The sequence below is a fragment of the Vulpes lagopus genome, chromosome 3 (assembly GCF_018345385.1).
Source record: "Vulpes lagopus strain Blue_001 chromosome 3, ASM1834538v1, whole genome shotgun sequence".
NCBI lineage: Eukaryota > Metazoa > Chordata > Mammalia > Carnivora > Canidae > Vulpes > Vulpes lagopus.
Window position 1 is genome coordinate 146,691,143 of NC_054826.1, and position 20,332 is coordinate 146,711,474.

Consider the following 20,332-nt stretch of genomic DNA (forward strand, 5'->3'; position numbering starts at 1 on the left):
GCTTTTAGCTCAGGTCACGATCCCAGGATCTTGGGATCAAGCCCCACATCGGGCTCCCTGCTTGGCAGGGAGCCTGCTTCTCTCTCTCTCTCTCTCTCTTTCTCTCTCTCTCTCTCTCTCCCTCCTACCCCCCCTGCTTGTTCTGACAAAATCTTTAAAACAAAAACATTGAGGCAAGAGCAGCAAAAAGATTATGACTTGCTGATAACCCAGAAAATGGTTAGCCGTTTTTTAGCAATAAAATCTTTTAAAATTAAGGTATGTAATTTTTAAAAGACATGATGGTATTGCATACTTAATAAACTGCAATATAGTGTAAACACAACTTTTATACGCACTGGGAAACCAGAAATTCATCTGATTGCTTTATTACAATTTTCCATTATTGTAGCAGTCTGGAACCATACCCATGTCTCTCAGGTATGCCTGTACAGTATAGTACATTATATGAATAGCCCACAATTTACCCATTCTGTTACTGATAGAAATTTGGATTGTCTCTACTTGGTAGGCTTTTCTGAAAAATGCTGCTTTGTATTTCCTTGTACATGTCTCCTAGTACACACAGGCACAGGTTTATATTTGGTAAATATCTGGGAGTTTAATAGCTTGGTTTTAGAGTGTATTTGTGTTTAATTTCAGAAGATTAAAAAAAATTTTTTCCCGAAAGTGTTTTGTGACAATTTACAGTCTCATCAACACTTTTGTACTGCATCTTTAAATCTTCACCAACATTTTGTACTGTTAATCTTTAATTTTAGTCATTTTAGTGGATGTGTAGTGGTTTTATTTCCCATTTCCCTGATTCCAAATGTAATTGAACCTTTTAATACATTTGCTAGGTTTTATAAATATTTGAAAAGAATGTGTGTTCTGTAGGTTTTTGGGTACAGTATTTATATGAGTCAAGTCAGTTTTATTAAGCATGTTTAAAACTTCTATATCCTCACCAATTTAGATGCAGCATGTTGATTCAATTAGAGATGTATTGGGATCCCTGGGTGGCGCAGCGGTTTGGCGCCTGCCTTTGGCCCAGGGTGCGATCCTGGAGACCCGGGATCGAGTCCCACATCGGGCTCCCGGTGCATGGAGCCTGCTTCTCCCTCCGCCTGTGTCTCTGCCTCTCTCTCTCTCTCTGTGACTATCGTAAATAAATAAGAATTAAAAAAAAAAAAATTAGAGATGTATTAAAATCTGTTACTATGGATTTGTCTTTCTTGTATTGCTGCCCATTTTTGCAAATTTAGAATTGTTTAATGTTTCTGATGAGTTGAACGTTTTATCATCATTATTTCTCCTTGTGTTTGGTAATGCTCTTTGCAGTCTACCTTAACTGATAGTAATATGGCTACATGGGCTTTGTAGTTAGCATTTGGGTGGTCTCCCCTCAACTTTTTTTTTTTTAAGATTTTTTTTTTTTAAAGATTTTATTTATTTATTCATGAGAGACAGAGAGAGAGGCAGAGACATAGGCAGAGGGAGGAGCAAGCTCCATGCAGGGAGCCTGATGACGTGGGACTCGATCCTGGGTCTCCAGGACCACACCCTGGGCCAAAGGCAGTGCTATCGCTGAGCCACCCAGGCTGCCCCTTTTTAAAGATTTTATTTATTTATTTGACATAGAGAAAGAGCACAAGCAGGGGGAACGGCAGGCAGAGGGAGAGGGAGAAGCAGGCTTCCACTGAAGGGGGAGCTTCCACTGAGCCACCCATGTGCCCCCACCCCCCAACCTTTATTTTAAAATTTTCTAAAAAAATAAAATAAAATTTTCTGTGCCTTTTTGTTCCATAACTGTTTCATGTATCCACCATATCATTGTTTTTCTTTCAATCTGATCGAACACTTCATATTTTAATTATAAAGTTTATTTAGATTTCATATAATTGTTGATGTATCGGGGCCTAAATATACAATCTAATATGCTTTCTATATATTCTTTTGTGTTCTTTTTCTCACCTTTCTTGTTGTCTTTTTGGATTAAGTAGTTTTATTCTCTCCTTCCCCTGTCATTTTTTTTAAATTTTTATTTATTTATGATAGTCACAGAGAGAGAGAGAGAGAGAGAGAGAGGCAGAGACATAGGCAGAGGGAGAAGCAGGCTCCATGCACCGGGAGCCCGATGTGGGATTCGATCCCGGGTCTCCAGGATTGCGCCCTGGGCCAAAGGCAGGTGCCAAACCGCTGCGCCACCCAGGGATCCCCCCCCTGTCATTTTTTTAAACTCTGTTTTGTCTGCTACCCCCAAGTCTCATTTTTATCTGAAAATACCTTTTTTTATTCACCTTCATTTTGAATGATAGTATCGCTGTATATAGAAGATGTTGCTCTAGTATGTCCCATTTTTTCTGATGATGTCAGCCATTACTTGTATTGTCATTTCCTAAATGTAGCCATTTTTCTCTGGCTGATCTCAAGGTTTTGTCTTCGGCCTTTCAAGGCTTGACAGTGATATGTAGAAATGGTTCTTTATGTTTATCCTACTTGGGTTTGTTGAGATTCTTGGATCTGTAAATTAATGTTTCCTATCATCTGAGTTATTTTGGCTATTATTTCTTCAACAAACATTATTTTTTTTTTTATAAATTTTTTTATTTATTTATGATAGTCACAGAGAGAGAGAGAGAGGCAGAGACACAGGCAGAGGGAGAAGCAGGCTCCATGCACCGGGAGCCTGATGTGGGATTCAATCCCGGGTCTCCAGGATCGCGCCCTGGGCCAAAGGCAGGCGCCAAACCGCTGCGCCACCCAGGGATCCCAACAAACATTATTTTTAACCTTTTTTATTCTTTCCTGTTGCTTCTTGTATGTCCATGTTCAGTTGGGTTATATTTATGTTGAATTGCCTGATGCTGGTGTGAGACTGTTAATTTTTTTCATCTATTTTACTTTCTGTTCTCTGGACAGCTTTATTGCCGTATTTCAAGCTTACTGATTGTTCTGCTACCTCTCATCACCCCCTTCTGTTGATTTTTTAAAATGATTGATTGATTGATTGATTGATTGATTTATTCATGAGAGACACAGGCAGAGGGAGAAGCAGGCTCCACACAAGGCGCTGTGCCCAATGTGGGACTCAATCCAGGACCCTGGGATCACATCTTGAGCTGAAGACAGACGCTCAACCGCTGAGCCACCCAGGTGTCCCTGAATTTATTTCAGTTATTTTACCTTTCAGCTTTCTTTTTCATAGTCTCTATCAATTCTTTGACTTTATTTTCTTTTAATATTATAGTATAGTTAAAATAGCTGCTTTGAATCTATATGCTAACCCTTTAAAATTCAGGGTACACAGGGTCAATATCAGTTGGCTCCCCCTTTTTCCTCAGTATGGTATAATTTTTGCTTGAAAACTGGACATTATGAATATGTTTTAGTGATGCTAGTTTCTATTAATGTTCTTCTGGGAATTGTTGGGTGAAATTTATAGTCTGATTTTGATGCTTGCCCTGTGATTTTCTAGCTTTTAGGGATTCCACTAATTTCCTGGACTTGGGTTCTGTCCTCTGGCACTTCAGCCTTCTAAGGCTTCAGCTTCCTGTTGCCCAAACTATGCACACTTGAGTAATTCACCCTTTTGAAAAAGCATCAGTAGTACAGCTCTGTTTTTCAAGTGTAAAATTACTAGCTCCTGCTAACTTTTCCCCCTTCATCCCTTCAGTTCTCTGGGCATACATAGTTTATCAGCCATCTACTGATAGGGGCAAAGTTTATTTTTATTTTCATTTTTTAAAGATTTTATTTATTCATTTGCAACAGACACAGAAAGAGGCAGAGACACAGGCAGAGGGAGAAGCAGGCTCCATGCAGGGAGCCTGACGTGGGACTTGATCTGGGGTCTCCAGGATCGCACCCCGGGCTGAAGGCAGTGCTAAACCGCTGGGCCACCGGGGCTGCCCTGGGACAAAGTTTATACTGAGAATTTTCATTTGACTGCTTCTCTGGTTCTCTCACTGCCATGTTCTCTCATTTAAATTTTCAGCTGCCTTTCCAGGCCTAAATTCTGAGTCCTATGGTGATACCTTTTTCCAGAGATGATTTTTGTTTGCTTGTACCACACCTGGGGTCTCCAGCAGCCTGGGATTACTTTAATTAAATTTTAGGGATTAAAGTTTTTTTGTTTGTTCACCTAAATAATCTTTAGGTACATGCAATGACTTGTTTACTTCTGGCTCATTAGAGTTTAGTCCTTTGGGGTCTCAGCTCAAATAATGGGCAACATTTAGTATGGTTCCCACCATTTCTGAACCTTGCATTCCACCGTTAACTCTGTAACAATGTCAGAAATCCATTTCTCACCTGCCCCATCTAGATTGGCAAAAATCCCCAAGGCAAAAGCATCCTTGGATGCTGGTTAGTTTTTGTTTTTGTTTTTTTAAGATTTTATTTGAGAAAGAGAAGAGTGAGCACAAGTTGGGGGTGGGAGAGGAATGGTGGAGAGAGAGGAAGAAGCAGACTCTCCATTGAGCAGGAAGCCTGATGAGGGGCTCAGGCTCAGTCCCAGGACCCTGGGATCATGACCTGAGCCAAAGGCAGCCACTTAACCAACCAAGGTGCCCCATGGTGCTGGGTTTGTATCTGGTAGGTTTCCATCCTTTCTTAGACCTTGACCTGGTCCTTCTTTACTGCTGTGTCAACTTTTTGGTGCCTTCAAGTGATTGTTTTTAATATTTTGTTCAGTTTCTCTAGTAGGTATCAAAGGGGATTGATAAGCATTTACTGTTCTGCTACTACTACAGTTATTTCAGGAATGTTTGGATTCATAAGTGCATATGATTCATTGTGATAATGTTTATATCTCTTGGCTTGGGTTTTTTCTGTGGTGGATTCATTCCTAAATAAGTTAGGAAGTGGCAGAGATGGCCACTGGCTGCTCCAACATACATAATTCTCACAGCTGTTACTTCTAATGAAGAGTGTACCTTTCCTAATACTTGGAATATCCTGAGAAGGATTTTTATTTTGCCACTCTGGCCTACGTTCTCATCCGTGAACAAATTACTGTGGCTACCTGAGGAATTCTCGTCAGCCTGGGTATCACTTTTCATCCCTCATTCCAGGGCCCTGTGATTGCCACCACTGTAACAGTTGAGTTAGAGTGTTTTTATTAATGGGCAATCAGAATATCATATTCTGTATATTGGCAAATTGTACACCAATAAAAAAATAAATTTATTATTAAAAACATAAATAGGAAAAAGAATATTAGAAGATAGCAGATTTTTCTGTAATAGTGTTCATAGATTTTTGGAATATCCTGAAAAATTTCATTATATAGTTGAATCTAGTAAAGCTGTCTAGCAACAGAATTTCACAAAAAATAATAGTTGGCTCGTAACATGATTTGTAAAAATGATTTTGCTCAGTTTGTATGTGTATTGAGATGACAAACTGACAGGATGTTTTGTAGAGTCACTGCTAATAAAACAGTAAAAGAGACTTTTTTTATGTCTCTTTTTCCCTTGCCTTCATAATTGAGATCTAGACCAATTATTAATCTAAAATAACTTGTTAGCTATTACTGTGTAACAGATTACAGCTTGGTGGTTTAAAACACATTATTAAAACAAGTCTGTGAGTCAGCTCAGCATTATTTCTGGTCTTGGTTAGGCTCATTTATGAGTCTCTATTTAGCAGTGTAGGAGGATGGCTTTGCTGCTCTTGGCTGGGTTCTCTAGGATGGCCTGTGGACTATTTGGGCTCTCATTATCCTCCAGCAGATTAGACTGGACTTGTTCTTATGGTGGTGGCAGGATTCTAAGGGCAGAAGTATGCAGGGTCTCTTGAGGTGTAGCTCGGAATTTGCAAACTGACATGCGTTGCATTCTATTGGTCTTTCTTAAAAGGAAACCTGGAGTTAAAGGGTAGGGGAAAACATTACCTCTTGATGGGAGAAACTGCAAAGCCTCATTGCCAAATGCATGGATAATGGGGTAGTTTGAAATTGGAGTTATTTTTGCAGACGTATTTTTTATTCATGCTGTAAAATTAATTTTCTATGTTCTAGATTGAGCACTATTATATATTTCAGTAGGAACTGTGTTTGAGTATAGAAGTTTAGGCAAGTATAAATTAAATACATCAATCTGTTTGGAGGCCCAGATGACTCTAGTTACACGTGTTTTGTAAGATACATCTGATGATATATTGGAAGCATTGTTCATGCATTGAATTACCAATTGTAATTGTAGTACCATTGGTAGGTGTTGAAAGATGATTCATTTCTACATCTGTTCTTTTTTGGTTATAAACGACAATGTTCTTTTTCATTATTACTGTATCTTCTTTAATTTGAGATTTCATTGTTTTCCTAAGTTTATTAATATTTGCATATTGAGATCTTAAGCAGATTTGTCAAAATATAATTGACATACAATAAATCTTGTTTTATGTGTACAATTTGAATAGTTTGATATCTATATATACCCATGAAGCCATCACAATCAAGATAATAAACATATCCTTTACCCTCAAAATTTCATTGTACCCCTTTTTAATTCTTTCATATTTATTACTCCTCCCCTTATACAATATATAATCTTTTTGTGTATATTTTTTTCACTCATCATAGTTATTTTCAGATTCATCTACATTGCATATATCCTTACTTCACTCTTATTTATTCTATTATAAAGCTATAATGTAAGGGTTCACATGTTGGTGGATGTTTTCTCCACCTTTTGGCTATTACAAATAAAGGTGAACATTTGTTAAGTTTTTATGCAAACATATGCTTTCATTTCTTTGGGTAAATGCCTAGGAGTGGAATGATTGGATCATACATGGAGTAGGTGTATATTTGACCCGCTAAGAAATGGTGAAACTTGGGATGCCTGGGTGGCTCAGCGGTTGAGTGTCTGCCTTTGGCTTAGGGCGTGATTCTGGGGTCCAGGATCGAGTCCCACATCAGGCTCCCTGTGAGGAGCCTTCTTCTTCTGCCTGTGTCTCTGCCTCTCTCTCTCTCTCTCTCTCTCTCTGCATCTCATGAATAAATAAATAAAATCTTAAAAAAAAAAAGAAATGGTGAAACTTTACAAAGTAATTGTACCATTTATTTTCCTGTATGAGTCTATGAGCATTTCAGTTCCTTCACACATTTACCAACATGTGGTATGATTGGTTTTATTAATTTTAGCCATTCTTGTATAGTGATAGCTCATCATGGCTTAAGTTTGAGTCTTCTACTGACAATCGATAGTGAGTGTATTTTCATATACTTCTCATTCATATATCTTTGGTTAAAGAATTCACCAGAAGATTGTTGCTTCAGGTCTTCTGCCCATTTTGTAATTGGGTTGTTTTGTTTTAATTGAGGTTTTAAAAATGAATTTATTGAGAAATAATTGACATGAAGTACACAATTTAAGTATACAGTGTAATGTTTGAGGTATGTATACACTTAGGAAGCTATCACCATACAAACGAGATACTAAATACATTTATCACACCTGAAAGTTTCCTCATGCCACTTTGTGATTTCTTCCCTTCTGAGCCACATTCCCCTTTTGGGTCTGTCTTTCAAAAGCATTTAGGCTAGGGTTACTCTAGGCAGTGCTATCTGGATTTAGGTGTCTGAAAGAAACAGGTCTTATTTTTAGCTTTGTATGAGTATAGGGCAATAAATCTTGTCATCCTTTTTTTAAAAAAAATTTTTTTATTATTATCATTTATTTATGATAGTCACAGAGAGAGAGAGAGGCAGAGACATAGGCCGAGGGAGAAGCAGGCTCCATGCGCCGGGAGCCCGATGTGGGATTCGATCCCAGGTCTCCAGGATCGCGCCCTGGGCCAAAGGCAGGCGCCAAGCCGCTGCGCCACCCAGGGATCCCCTCTTGTCATCCTTTTGAGTGGCTCTTTCATTGGCCTTGGCATGTTTTAATACTTAGGGATGTTCTCGCTCTGTGCAGTTGTCTTCTCTCTGGTACTCTGCAATCCCTAGCTGTCTTAGTTTTGGACTTCCAATTCAGTCTCCTCAACTCGGGGAAACCACCAGATTCTCTCCCTGGGTACTCTCCCAGGTGAGGGTCTGTAGTAAGTTCGGAGTATTGGAGGTTTTACCTCATCTGTTTCCCTTCCCTTAGGGTTCATCCTCGGTGTTTGCCTGTCTGATATGAAAACTGTTGTTTCTTATATAGTTCTGGTTTCTTAGGCTTAACAGATGGAGGGCAGACTCAATCCCTGTTAATCTATCTTGATCTTTGTATGTACTTTTTTTCTGGGTGTTTATTTATTTTTTAAATGGTGCTAAAAAAACGTTAAATTTACTATCTTAACCATTTTTAGTGTACAGTTCAGTAGTGTTAAAGATATTCACATTGTTATGCAGCAGATCTCTGGAACTTTTTACTTTGCAAAACTGAAACTCTGTACCCATTAAATTCTAATTTTATCACCCCTCACTTCCAAGCTTTGGTAACAACCTTTTCACTTTTTCCCCCCTCTGATTTTGACTATAAATACTTCATATGAATGGACTCATACAGTGTTTATCCTTTTGTGATTGGCTTATTTTACTTAACATAACGTTCTCAAGGTTCACCCTTAATGTAGCTTGTGGTTGGATTTCCTTATTTTTAAAGGCTGCATAGTATTCCATTCCAATGTTCCATGTATATACCACATTTTCTTTATTCCTCTGTTGATGAACTTCAGCTTGTTTCTGCCATTTGGCTATTGTGAATAATGCTGCAATGAGCATGGGTATATAAATCTGTCTTTGAGATACCACTTAGAATTCTTTTGGATATATGCCAGGACTGGGATTGCTAGATCATAGGGCAATTCTATTTATCATTTGTTTATATATTTATTTATTCATTTGAGAGAGTGCACATGAGCAAGCAGGGGGAAGGGCAGAAGAAGGGGGGAAGCAGAGTCCCCACTGAGCTTGGAGCCTCACATGGGGCTTAATCTCAGCACTCTGAAATCATGACCTAAGAGTCAGGATGTTTAATCAACTGAGTCACCCAGACATTCCTGAAAGTTAGATTTTCATAATCTTGTTTTCCATATTGGTCATTATTAGTATATAGAAATGCAACTGATCTTCACATGCTGATATCCTGAAATTTTGCTGAAATCATTTAGTTAATTTTTTTAACAGTCTTTAAGATTTTCTACATAAAAAATCATGTTATTTGCACAGATAATTTTACTTCTTCCTTTCCAATTTGGAGATCATTCATTTCCTTTTTCCTTTCTGTTTGCTCTATTACTTCAGTACCATATTGAGTAGAAATAGCAAGAGTAGGTATACTTGAGGTGCCGGGCTGGCACAGTTGGTGGAGTGTACAACTCTTTTTTTTTTTTTTTTTTTAAGTAATAAGGAAAACTTTATTTGAAACAGGTTGAGTGTGGTACATATATGCCTTAGCAAAGGCTGGTTTTAACAGGTGTGTCATTTCAAACATGAAGTGATGTATAAATTTGACACCGTTTAGCAATAATCAGTTTCTGCTAAAATGTTGGATTGAACCCATTAATATGCCAATTTGACAACTATTGTAGATTCTATTATTTTGAAGTTAAATCTTCATAACAAGGAGATGAGAATAACCTTACAGCTTCTACTAAGGTAATGAACTGTGAAATATATTCCCCAGTATTGCTTTGAAATTATACCCCCAGGTTGTTAACAGAAACTGTAACTTCATCCAGACGTATTATGTAAATAATATTCTTCAGTCATCTTCAACTGTTGGCTTAATAGTTACTCCCTTCTTATTTGACCCCAACCAATTAAACGCCAGTGTTTCTCAACTCTTCGGCTAAGGGCAATTTTTTCTCCCACTTCTGTGCACACAGGATTAGTGAGAACTATTTTACCCAAATCAGCCTTGACTGCACTAATTCTTCCTCCTGTTGACAGGGAACCAATGTTCACCATAAGCACTTCATTTTTAGAGAGCTTTTGCACCTTTGCTGCTTTTTTGTCGCCTTCTGTGCGTACACCTAGAAACCGTCTAAGTAGGAAATAGGATATTTCCAATTCTGTGAAGATCTCTGGTAAAGCTCCAACTGCACCAAGCACCTGTCCTACCATTCTGTCAGCCCGGCACAAGGTGGGGTCAATTTTTGTTCCAACTCCAATAAAACCCCCTGGAGCAACATACTGAAGATCATTGTGTTCTGCAAAAAGTGATACAATTTTGGAAAAGATTGGGTTACACATGAGCTTTCCATCACTATCTTTGGAAACAATACCAGGTCTGACTTCTATTTCTTGGCCCACCTTTAATACTCCCTTTAAAATACTGCCACCAGCTACACCACCTTTAAGGTCATCAACCTCACACCCAGGTTTGTTGACATCAAGTTACCTAATAACAATAAGGCGGGGTTCTGAAGTAAAGTCTCTTACAAGTACTGGAATTTTCTTTACAATATACTCACAGACAACTTCAATATTATATTTCAGCTGAGCAGAAATCGGAATAATAGGTGCTCCTTCTGCTACTGTACCTTGTACAAATGCAAGTATCTGTTCATACTGTTCTTTAGCCTGATTCTCTTTTACCAAATCAATTTTATTTTGCAGAATCAAAATATGTTTCAGTTTCATTATTTCAATGGCAGCTAGATGTTCAGAAGTCTGAGGTTGAGGACAGGATTCATTGCCAGCTATCAGTAGAAGAGCTGCATCCATTACTGCTGCACCATTCAGCATAGTAGCCATCAAAATATCATGGCCAGGACAGTCAACAAAGGAAACATGTCTGACTAGTTTGAAGTTCCCTTTAGTCCCTGGAATATCTGTAGGAAACTCATCAGGTGTACTACTTCCACAGGATCTATAGCATTCTGGCTGAGGACAACTTGCATCATCAAGTTTATAAATCTTAGCATTAGCATATCCAAGCTTAATTGTAATATTTCTTTCCAGTTCATTTTTGAATCTGACAGTGTGAACCCCAGATAGAGCTTTTACAACTGTAGATTTTTCCATGAGCAACATGACCAATTGTACCTATGTTAATTGTGACTTGTCTGCTGATAACTTCCTGAGACAGTGGGGTCAAGTTGGTAACATCCAAGGTGGCGAGATCCTGGCAGGAAAGATGTGGTTGTCCGAGAGTCACTCCAACCTCACCCCCCGCCATCTTGCTGCTGGAGTGTACAACTCTTAATCTTGTCGTTGTGAGTTAGAGCCCCACATTAGGTGTAAAAATTACTTAAAAATAAAAATTTTTTTTTAAAAAAAAGAGCCATCCTTACTTTCTTAATCTTTGAGGAAAAGCTTTCCATCTTTCACTATTGAGTATGTTAGCTGTAAGCATTTCCCAGGCGGTTTTTCTTACATTGAGGTAGTTTTCTTCTATTCTTAGTTTGTTGAGTGTTTCTGTCATTAAAAGATATTGGATGTTGATAAATGCATTTTTTGCACCAATTGAGATGATCATGTGGTTTCTATCCCTCATTCTGTTAATATGGTATATTACATTGATTTTCATTATAAATCCACCTTGCTCAGTGTGTAGAATTCTTTTAATGTGCTATTAAGTTTGATTTTTAGTATTTTATTGAGGATTTTTGCTAAGTATTCATCAGGTATATTGATCTGTAGTTTTCTCATTGTGTCCCAGTACTCACCTAAACAGTACCCCAGTTTTTTATACTTTTCAGGTATGGATTTAAAAAGTACTTCCTATCAAACTTCATTATAAATTCTCCTTTAAAAAATATGTTTACAGTGACCTAGTTTAACTCTCTGGGGGAACAAATGCAATTAAAAGGCCTTTTATTTTGGACTTTGAAATCTAACTGAACAGAGCAAGATAAAAAAAGAATGAAAGTCAGAGTTAGTTACTGTCTTTGTGTGGTGTTAGTGTATTGTGGTAAAGTATACATATAATATTTAACATTTTAAGCATTTTAAAGTATAGGTAAGTGGCATTAAGTGCATTCACATTGTTGTGCAAACATGTATATCCTTTGTATTAGTCTGCTAGGGCTGCAATAACTTGGTGGTTTAAACAACAGAAATTTATTTTCTCACAGTTCTGGAAGCTAGAAGTTCAAGATTATGGTATGGTGTTAGGTTTTTTTGAGGCTTTTCTCCTCAAGATTTTCTTTTATTTCCTCATGCGTTTCCTCTGTGCCTGCATCCTTGGTGCCTTTTTCTTATAAGGACACTACTCATATTAAATTAGGGCCCCATCCTTATGTCCTCATTTGACCTCAGGTAACCTTTATGAAGGCCCTTTCTCCAAATAAACACCTTTTATGTAGTACTTCTAATTTATTTCTTGGAGAACCTGATGTCATCAGTATATTCATTTATTATTCCTCTGAAAATTACCACAAACTAGGTGGCTTAAAACAACAAACTTACTCCAACAGTTATAAAAACCAGAAGTCTGAAATCAGTATCACTGGACAGAAATCAAGGTGTCAGCAGGGTTATTCTCTCCAGAAATTAAGGGAGAATCCATCCCTTGCCTCTTGCAATTCTGGTGGCTACTGACATTCCTGACTATAGCTGCAATCTTCAAGGCCAGTGTTTTCAAATCTCTCTACTCTGTCTTCGCCTTTTCTGTGTATAGTCAAATTTCTCCATCCCCTCTGTATAAGAATACATGTGGTTGTACTTAGGGCCCACCCAGATAATCCAGGATAATCTCTCCATCTCAAAATTTTTAATGAAAACATATCTGTAAAGACTTTTCTTTTGGGGGGAAGGGTCATATAAGGTAATATTCACAGGTTCTAGGAATTAGGATGTAGATTCTCTTGCAGGGCCGCTTTTTTCATCCTTTCACACTCAGCAATTCATGGTAGATATTCGGTGCTCTCATTTTGATTTGTAGTTTAGCTTGCAGTAGGTCACAATATCCAGTTCTGGGTCTGTAAATACTCGTGGCAGTGGGTGGCCGAAGAGAATATTGTCATCTCTTCTAGACGTTATACAGAGAATTCTAGGTCTGTGGTTCTTTGTGTGTGGTCCTGGAAATAGCATCACCTTAGGAACTTAATAGAAGTGGAAATCATTGGACTCCCAATTTAGAACTACCTAATCAGGAACTCTGAGGGTCGGGACTAACAGTCTGTATATAACAAGGTGTCCAGGCGATGCTAATGTGTGCTCAAGTTTGAGAAACACTTTTCTAGGTTATTGACATTATTACTATTAATACCATATTCACCTTTTTCTCCAACTCTTTTCTGCTTAAGTTTAATACTTCAATGAGTCTAGGATTTATAGTCCACAAACTTTATTTTCTGTAGGGATGCAAATGTGTAGTACCAAAATCTTGGTATTGATGATCAGTGAAATTAATTCAGCTCGATAAAAGTTTGCACTGGGCTGATTTTTGTCATTTGTATTTTTACTTAGATGTAGTAATTTCATAAAGTAATGTTACTAGATTCAGAAGTGATAGGAATTTTTTTTTTTAGTCCTGGAAATGTGAATTAAACTCATTAGCCTGAATTTTACTTATTTATTTTCTAAATCTCTGTAAATTTTGGGATACAGCACAAAATTTCTAATGTTTCATTCAGCCTATATTGTACTTTTACTCTGTGCCACCTACTGACAATGCTGAAATGAATTGAATGAATTCTTTTCCTCGGTGTGTCCACACTGATTGTAGTTTAGAAAACACATAAGTAAACAGTTGATAATAGAGCCATCACCAGTTGCTATAGCAATTGAGAAACACCATAGCTGAACAAATTGAAGAAGGACTTTCAGGGTGACTAAGCTAAATATTGCAAAACTAGTAAAAAAGAAAAAGGGGGTGTTAGCAAAGTTAGAGAGAAGGTAGGTATAGTTCACCATGTGAAGCAGTGTGAAAACTGAGAGGACATAGGGGCTGTTCTGGGAGTTGAAGGGGTTTAGTATTAGAAATCTGGAGTGAATGGAAGAGTAAAGATTGGGGATAATCAATAAGAATGAGATCATTGATTAGTACTATTGAAGGACTTGAGGCATAAATGTAACATCCTCAGGATAGCTATTGCAAAGTGATTACTTACACAATTCTGGGAAGAATAAATATAAGATGATAGTCTGGAAATAGAATAGCTATAGCAATCTAGGTGACAATGGCAAGTAGGTATGATGGTACCATTTTTTGGAAATAATTCAAAAGAGTAACAAGCCCAGTTAAGGTTGGGGAAGGGGAGATGTGTAGAGTACAGGATAAGACATACTGAGAATTTGTGCAATGTAATAAAATTAAGGGTAGGTAATTTTTCAAGTAAATTTTCAGTGAAATGTTGGAGTAGCTGTTATGTTATACTAGGTTGTGGATTAAATTGAGGAAGCAGGAGAGTACCAGTATGTACTATCCTCTAGATAAGGTCTCTGGCATTTAGTAAATATTTAATCATTGTTAACCATTATTATACTTAGTATATACTTTTATGCCATCTTATACTGTGTTTTTTCCTTGTACTTTTGGTATATATGTAGTAGTTTTAGATAAATATCTAGATAGAAGTGTGTGTTTTATTAACATACTGGCTTTAATTATTGCTATGCTATTAAAATTAATAAAAATAAGTTATAAATTTTTTTAAAGAGCTAGAAAATTTGTTTCTCATTTGATTAGGTTATTGTTCATAAAAAAATTAGATTTCCTAAAAATTTTAAATGGTCATGTTTTAATTTTAGATTTTCTAAAAATTTTAAATGGTCATGTTTTAGTTAAAACACTTTTTCAAGTAGCTCTTCTGTTAAAATAATTTGATTTGCAGTTTTTAATTTAAAAGAGTAAGTGTATCATAGATGTATTCGTTCACACCAGACACACAAAACTAAATGATGGTCTTTACATGTATTCTTTCAGGTTTGAGTTAATTTCGAATGAGATTGTTTTTGCAACGAGATGTTAATAAGACAAAATCTAGGTAAGTAGAAGACTACTTTGTTAAATGTTACCTATTGAAGTAGGGAATAATACAAAAGACTTAAGTTTTAAAAATGTGCCTTCAAGCTCAGAATTAATGAGTTTTTCAGTAAAATTTTGAAATATGAAGAATTGACTTTTTTATATACTTGCTCCAGTTGATTTGGTGGGAGTAACAATAGAACTATCAAACTGTGGAACTAGATTCCTAGTTTTCCTTCTTTTACGTTGAGTTTAACTTAAGTATATGGTTTCCAGTGACTATTAAACATTTTAGAAAATTAGGTTGGTGTTTGGTTTAGCTATTCAGAAACCAGTTCAGTAAGAGATTTGCTCTGTCCTTCAATGTTCTCTTAGGGGATTATAGTGCTTGAGTAGTTTTTGCCTTTGTGAATTTTACTTTCTTATTTCTATTAATGAAGCCCTTTTATGAATTGATTAAATTGGCCAAATTATAACTTCTTTATGTTAATACAAGGTTCAGAATTGTAAATAATTGTTTTACCATTTTTTCTTATGAGTATCTCTGCTGAGTGACTTTCTAATTTAGCATTCTGATTTGCTTTAAATTTTTTAAGACTATTTATTGTCTTTCAGGAAATTGAATTGTGATCATGCACTTTTTTGGTCTGATATGTGAAGGACGAGTTTTTAATAATATAAACTGTTGAGTTGTTAGAAAGTTAGATTTGCTATCTTTTGGTAAGTGAACATGGTTTCAGGATATAAACAGATTAAAAGGAATACTTAGATAAATTGTAGTTAACTTGGTCCTTCTCTAATCTAACCAGATGTTTCAGCTGTCAGAAACTTGCTGCTCTCAAAGGTTTAAAAAAAAAAAAAAGGCTAGAATGAAAAGTAGTTGAGTAATATGCAGTTAGTGTATTCTCAAGAAGTGGTTTAGGCATAATTTGATGAAGGAGAGTTGTGCTTTTATTGCTATTATATAATAATATTTGTAGTGGTAGTGTGAAGAATATTTATTGTGCTCTATGTTTTGTTAACTGCTTCTCATGCCTTGATAATCTTTATAGTACTTTCTGTAAGGTAGATTCTTCTGTGTAGAAAATTGTTACTTTTTGGCTTTATAGTGAGCTATTTTCTTTAGGAAGAGTACATTATCTTCACAGAGTTTAGTGTAAGGAACAGTTGTCTATATATCTTTTTGTAAGGAAGAAAGAGCTAGACTTCTGTACTTAACATCTTATGAAGATTTTGTTTGCTAGTTGAATATACAGTGTTAGAACCTTTATTCTGATTTCTTGTAAGTCAGATGTTGCTTAAGGGATGACACTGGTTTAACTTATTCTGACCCTATACCACAATTATGCAATTTTTTCTTTTTTAATAAGATAATTTACATTTTTACATAAATTAAGTTGTAATTTATGTATGGTAAAATTTAAAGTATAGAACTGAATGAGGTTTTTACATATATGTTCACACATGTAACAACCATAAAGATCAAAATGTAGGACATTTTCATTGCTCAGAAAGTTTCTTATATTCTTCCCTTTCCAGTCGAATAGCCTTTTCCCCAAGGTAAGCATCTTTCTGAATTTTATCAGCAGAGCTTAGTTTTGCCTGTTCTTGAATTTTATCTTTATAGGATGATATCATATGCACCTTTTATATGTGGCATTTTTTTTATATGTGGCATTTTTTTAGTCAACATAGTATTTTTGAGTTTCCTCCATGTTATTGTATCAGTAGTTTTTATTGCTGAGTACTATTTCATTGTACAACTGTGCTACAAATTTTTTTAATGTATTTTCTTTAATTTCCTTTATTGGATCCTCCAACTCTCTGACCTCACTTGCCAGCATTCTGCCCTGCTTTCCTTCCTCTAGTTGTCCCCTTTTTTGTTCTACCAGTACCTGCACAATAACATGTAAGCCCCATAACATGGCATACAATGGTCTCACTGCAGATATTCCAGAATGCCTAGAATTATCTGAATAAACTATATTTGATGTTTCATATATTTAGTTTTTGCCCGAATTATATGTTGTCACTCTTCCCCAGCCCCTTACCTCCCCAACTGTCATTGTTCTTCCTCCTGGTCATCGGCTTATCTCCTGAAATAGTCCATCTCCAGCATTATCTTTTCCTTTGAGCCAGACTGGCCATACGGCAATAGAATGTTTTCTTTACTGGACAGTGAGCTCTTTGAAAAAGGTAGATATCATCAATGTCTTACTTATCTTAGTAGCACAGTGCCAGAGTACTGTGTGTACTTAGTGAATGTTTGTAAAACAGAACAATAAACAGAATTCTCTCTCAGTCAACTAGGGATTCAGAATACAGGCTGGAATGGGATGAGGACATTGGTGCTTCAGTTGCTTTTGGGCTGTGGGAAAAGCCAATGAGGACAATACAGAAGCAGCGTTATAGAATTTTGAAAAGAGCAACAAAATATCCCCTAAGTCGTCTTTGAATACATTTGAAAGAAATGGCTAGTAATGTTCTTAGTTAAGACCTTAAGGAAAACTGTGTTGATTTTGATTACTCTTTCCAAATGAAGGCATTAATCCATGTTATGGAAATTAGAATGTTTGCTACTAATGATACCCTTTTTGTGAGTTTGTACTAGTTATTTCTTTAAAGATTTTAAAAGATGTATTAGATTAATACAAGTAGAAGATTAAGAAGATTGGTCGCATCTATAAAGAAATTTTTTCTCATTTTCCTGAGGGTAAAAAAATATTGGAGTAGAGAAGGAAATTGAATCGTAGTCTGGAATTGTGATAACATTTTTGAGTTTTATAACTTAGGAAGCTTGCTGTTTGATGAAAAATATTTTAAAAATCTTGTTTTATCACTGTACATCTGTGGTATATGAATAATGTACTTAAGAAATTTTTAAAATATTTTAAAGTATTTTATACTAGTTTTTTTCTTCCATATTTAAAATTCGGCTGGTTGGATTGGCCATTGTAGTCACCTAGGGGATTTTTATGCCTTCTAGCAAGTCCAAAGCAAGAAGAAATTCTTCCCCACTGGGATCAATTTGTTGCTTTTCCTCTCTGCAGCTTCTGCCATAAAGGTTGAATACAGAGTTGGACATTGACCCCATCTCATGCTGTTTCTTCTGATCCCTACAAGAATTTTCTTAGACATAGATTCTTATCAAATGTAGAACTTCAGTTATTTGTTTTATTTCATCACGGATGTGAAGTATGTTTAGTTTTATTGTTGATAAAATTTTCGTATTCAGAGAAATATAACCTTGAGGTTGCTTGATTTAACGTGTATTTGAAATATTTTAGGCTAGTTTCTCTTCTCAGAGGCTGGTAGGTATACCTCAGTTTCAGACTCTTCGTCTTCATTCTTCAATATTTTATAAAGTCAGAAGCTGCTTTTTTCATTTTGCAGAGTCCTTGAATCCAAGGATTTGAAGTTCTTTATGAATATTTATATTAGCTAATTTCCTTAATTTTCAAATTAAGCTCTCAGTGCTTCACTCTCTTTATGAGGAATGTAGATGTGCTGCCCTTTGTTGTAATGTGAAAAATACTTTTAAATTAATAAAAATATTTGTTCTTCATCCTAGATGAGATTGCACAATGTACATTTGACCTTTTTCAAATATATTGTTAAGTAGTATTTAGTATTTTTGAAATTATATTTTTATAAAGTCACATATGCTTATTTATGTATAAGCAAATAGTACAAAGATATTAAGAATAAGTAAAACTTTCCTCTCTCAGCACTATACTACCCATAAATTATCAGAAATAACTGATATATTTTGCATCTTTCTCTTTCCATTTGGTGGCATATCTTGGATGTTTTTCATATATGGATTACATTTAATATAATTGTTTCCTTGTTGATAAAGATATTTGGGTAAATCTCAGGGTTTTTGTTTGTATATGCAGTGCTGCAATAAATATTCTTTACTACGTTATTGGAATTGTGTGAGCATGTCGGTAAGATAATTTGTAGCATTAGATTGCTGGGTCAGTTTATATGTGGACTTTAATTTCTGATAATGCAAAATTGCAATGAGATTATATCACTTAGTATTTTATTAGCAATGTTTTTTAGAGTATTAAATATTATATATATTTGCTATGTATATGTAATACTAAATATTAACTTGTGTTTTAATCCATGGCAGTCTAATCAATGAAAAGTGGTATTTATTGGTGAATTTTTTTTAATTAGAAGGATTTTAAATTTCCAAGTCTTTTGAGAAAGCAAAATCAATGCAGTGCAAGTTGGAACATCCAGTTAATGAATTTAATAACAAACCAAAATAGTTTTGTTACAGAATTGACCCATTTTTTTATAGGCTAGCAATGTTTCAAATGGTGAAGCTTCTACTGGTCTTTGGTCTCCTCCAGTCATCTGATGGCAGACTTCAATGTGAGGGCAGAAATGGTGTTGTAGTTGTAGGCCCAGGCAGCACTGGCTGCCGTTTTCATATAGGAACCACAATGCCAGATCCTCACAGCTTGTCTTTTCATCTTGGTTTTGCCACAGAAGGAGCAAGTGTACTTGTCATCTGGCTTATTTCACTCTTAATCACCATTTTCCTGAGGGAAGCACCATAACAGGTCCTGTATTTACCTGGGATTCTGACTTTCTTGGTGTGTTTAACTGTATTGCTGCAACTTAGGTCTGAGCCTAGAGAGCTGGTGTGTTTCTTTAATTGTGAGAGTCCTCTTAGATTTGCAGTGTCACCTTCATCATAACCTAATTCTTTTGAAGACTATATAATTGGGACAAATTTTTCTCCTTTATGGTTAAATCCACCAATTAACATACCATTGTGTGTTATGTACTGCATTTAGTTATTTAATATTGGATAATCAGATTGTTTGTCTTTGCTCTCTTTATTCCTTCATGCTGCTTATTTAGAAAGCATATTTCTTTGTGGTGGATTTCTTTGTAATTTACTACAAACTCTAATGTTAGTGTAGTCTGTAAATAAAAATAAAAGCTATTACTAAGTATTAGGTTAATTAAGTCTAGATTAATAACATGCTGCTCACAGGTTGTCTCTTACAACTCAAGCTTTAGAAAACTTTCCTTCTTTGTATGTTTTTTTCTTCTTTACCTCCCTTAGCATGTGTGATAAGCTGTAATTACTAGTCTCAGTTCTAGCTTTTCTATAATTCTAGAAATTACTAAATTTAAGACCTGAAAAAAGAGCTGGGAAAATCCTTAACATTATTATGGTGGCTTTCTTTGAGTTATTTTTAAGGATTTAGATACTGCCTTCCTTTGGGCTTATTTTTTGGGTAGTATTTTCCGGTGTGATGTCTTTTCATTTCTATCTCCCTTTTTCTACATCTCTTAAAACTCATCGTTAGTTTCACTTTGTTGTTTCATTTGTCTAAAAGGCTAAATAGGCTACATTGATTTGTTTTGAAGCTGTGCTATTTTTCCAAAGAAAGCTTCATCTAGACGTGTATTTATTATAACAATTTCTACTCAAATCTGATGTGGTTTTCAACTTAACAGTTAAAGGCTAA

At 35.7% G+C, this 20,332-nt stretch overlaps 2 protein-coding genes and 1 pseudogene across 11 annotated transcripts in view; 1 reads left to right on the plus strand and 2 right to left on the minus strand.

Moving 5' to 3' along the window:
- ZNF644 (zinc finger protein 644) overlaps positions 1-20,332 on the plus strand; it is a 105,624-nt gene that overhangs the window by 22,856 nt on the left and 62,436 nt on the right. For all 10 annotated transcript variants that reach the window (XM_041747023.1, XM_041747020.1, XM_041747022.1 and 7 more), the window contains one exon: positions 14,790-14,850. In XM_041747023.1, coding sequence (XP_041602957.1) covers positions 14,807-14,850 — 44 coding nt within the window. In that variant the 5' untranslated portion in view covers positions 14,790-14,806. The remainder of the gene's footprint in view (positions 1-14,789; positions 14,851-20,332) is intronic.
- LOC121486213 (eukaryotic translation initiation factor 2 subunit 3, X-linked-like) lies at positions 8,859-12,082 on the minus strand. The gene is given in 3 exon segments (XM_041747030.1): positions 8,859-9,715; positions 9,718-10,936; positions 10,938-12,082. Coding segments are annotated over 3 exon segments (1,416 nt in total). The 5' UTR covers positions 11,097-12,082; the 3' UTR covers positions 8,859-9,677.
- Positions 19,175-19,551, minus strand: LOC121486214 (annotated as a pseudogene).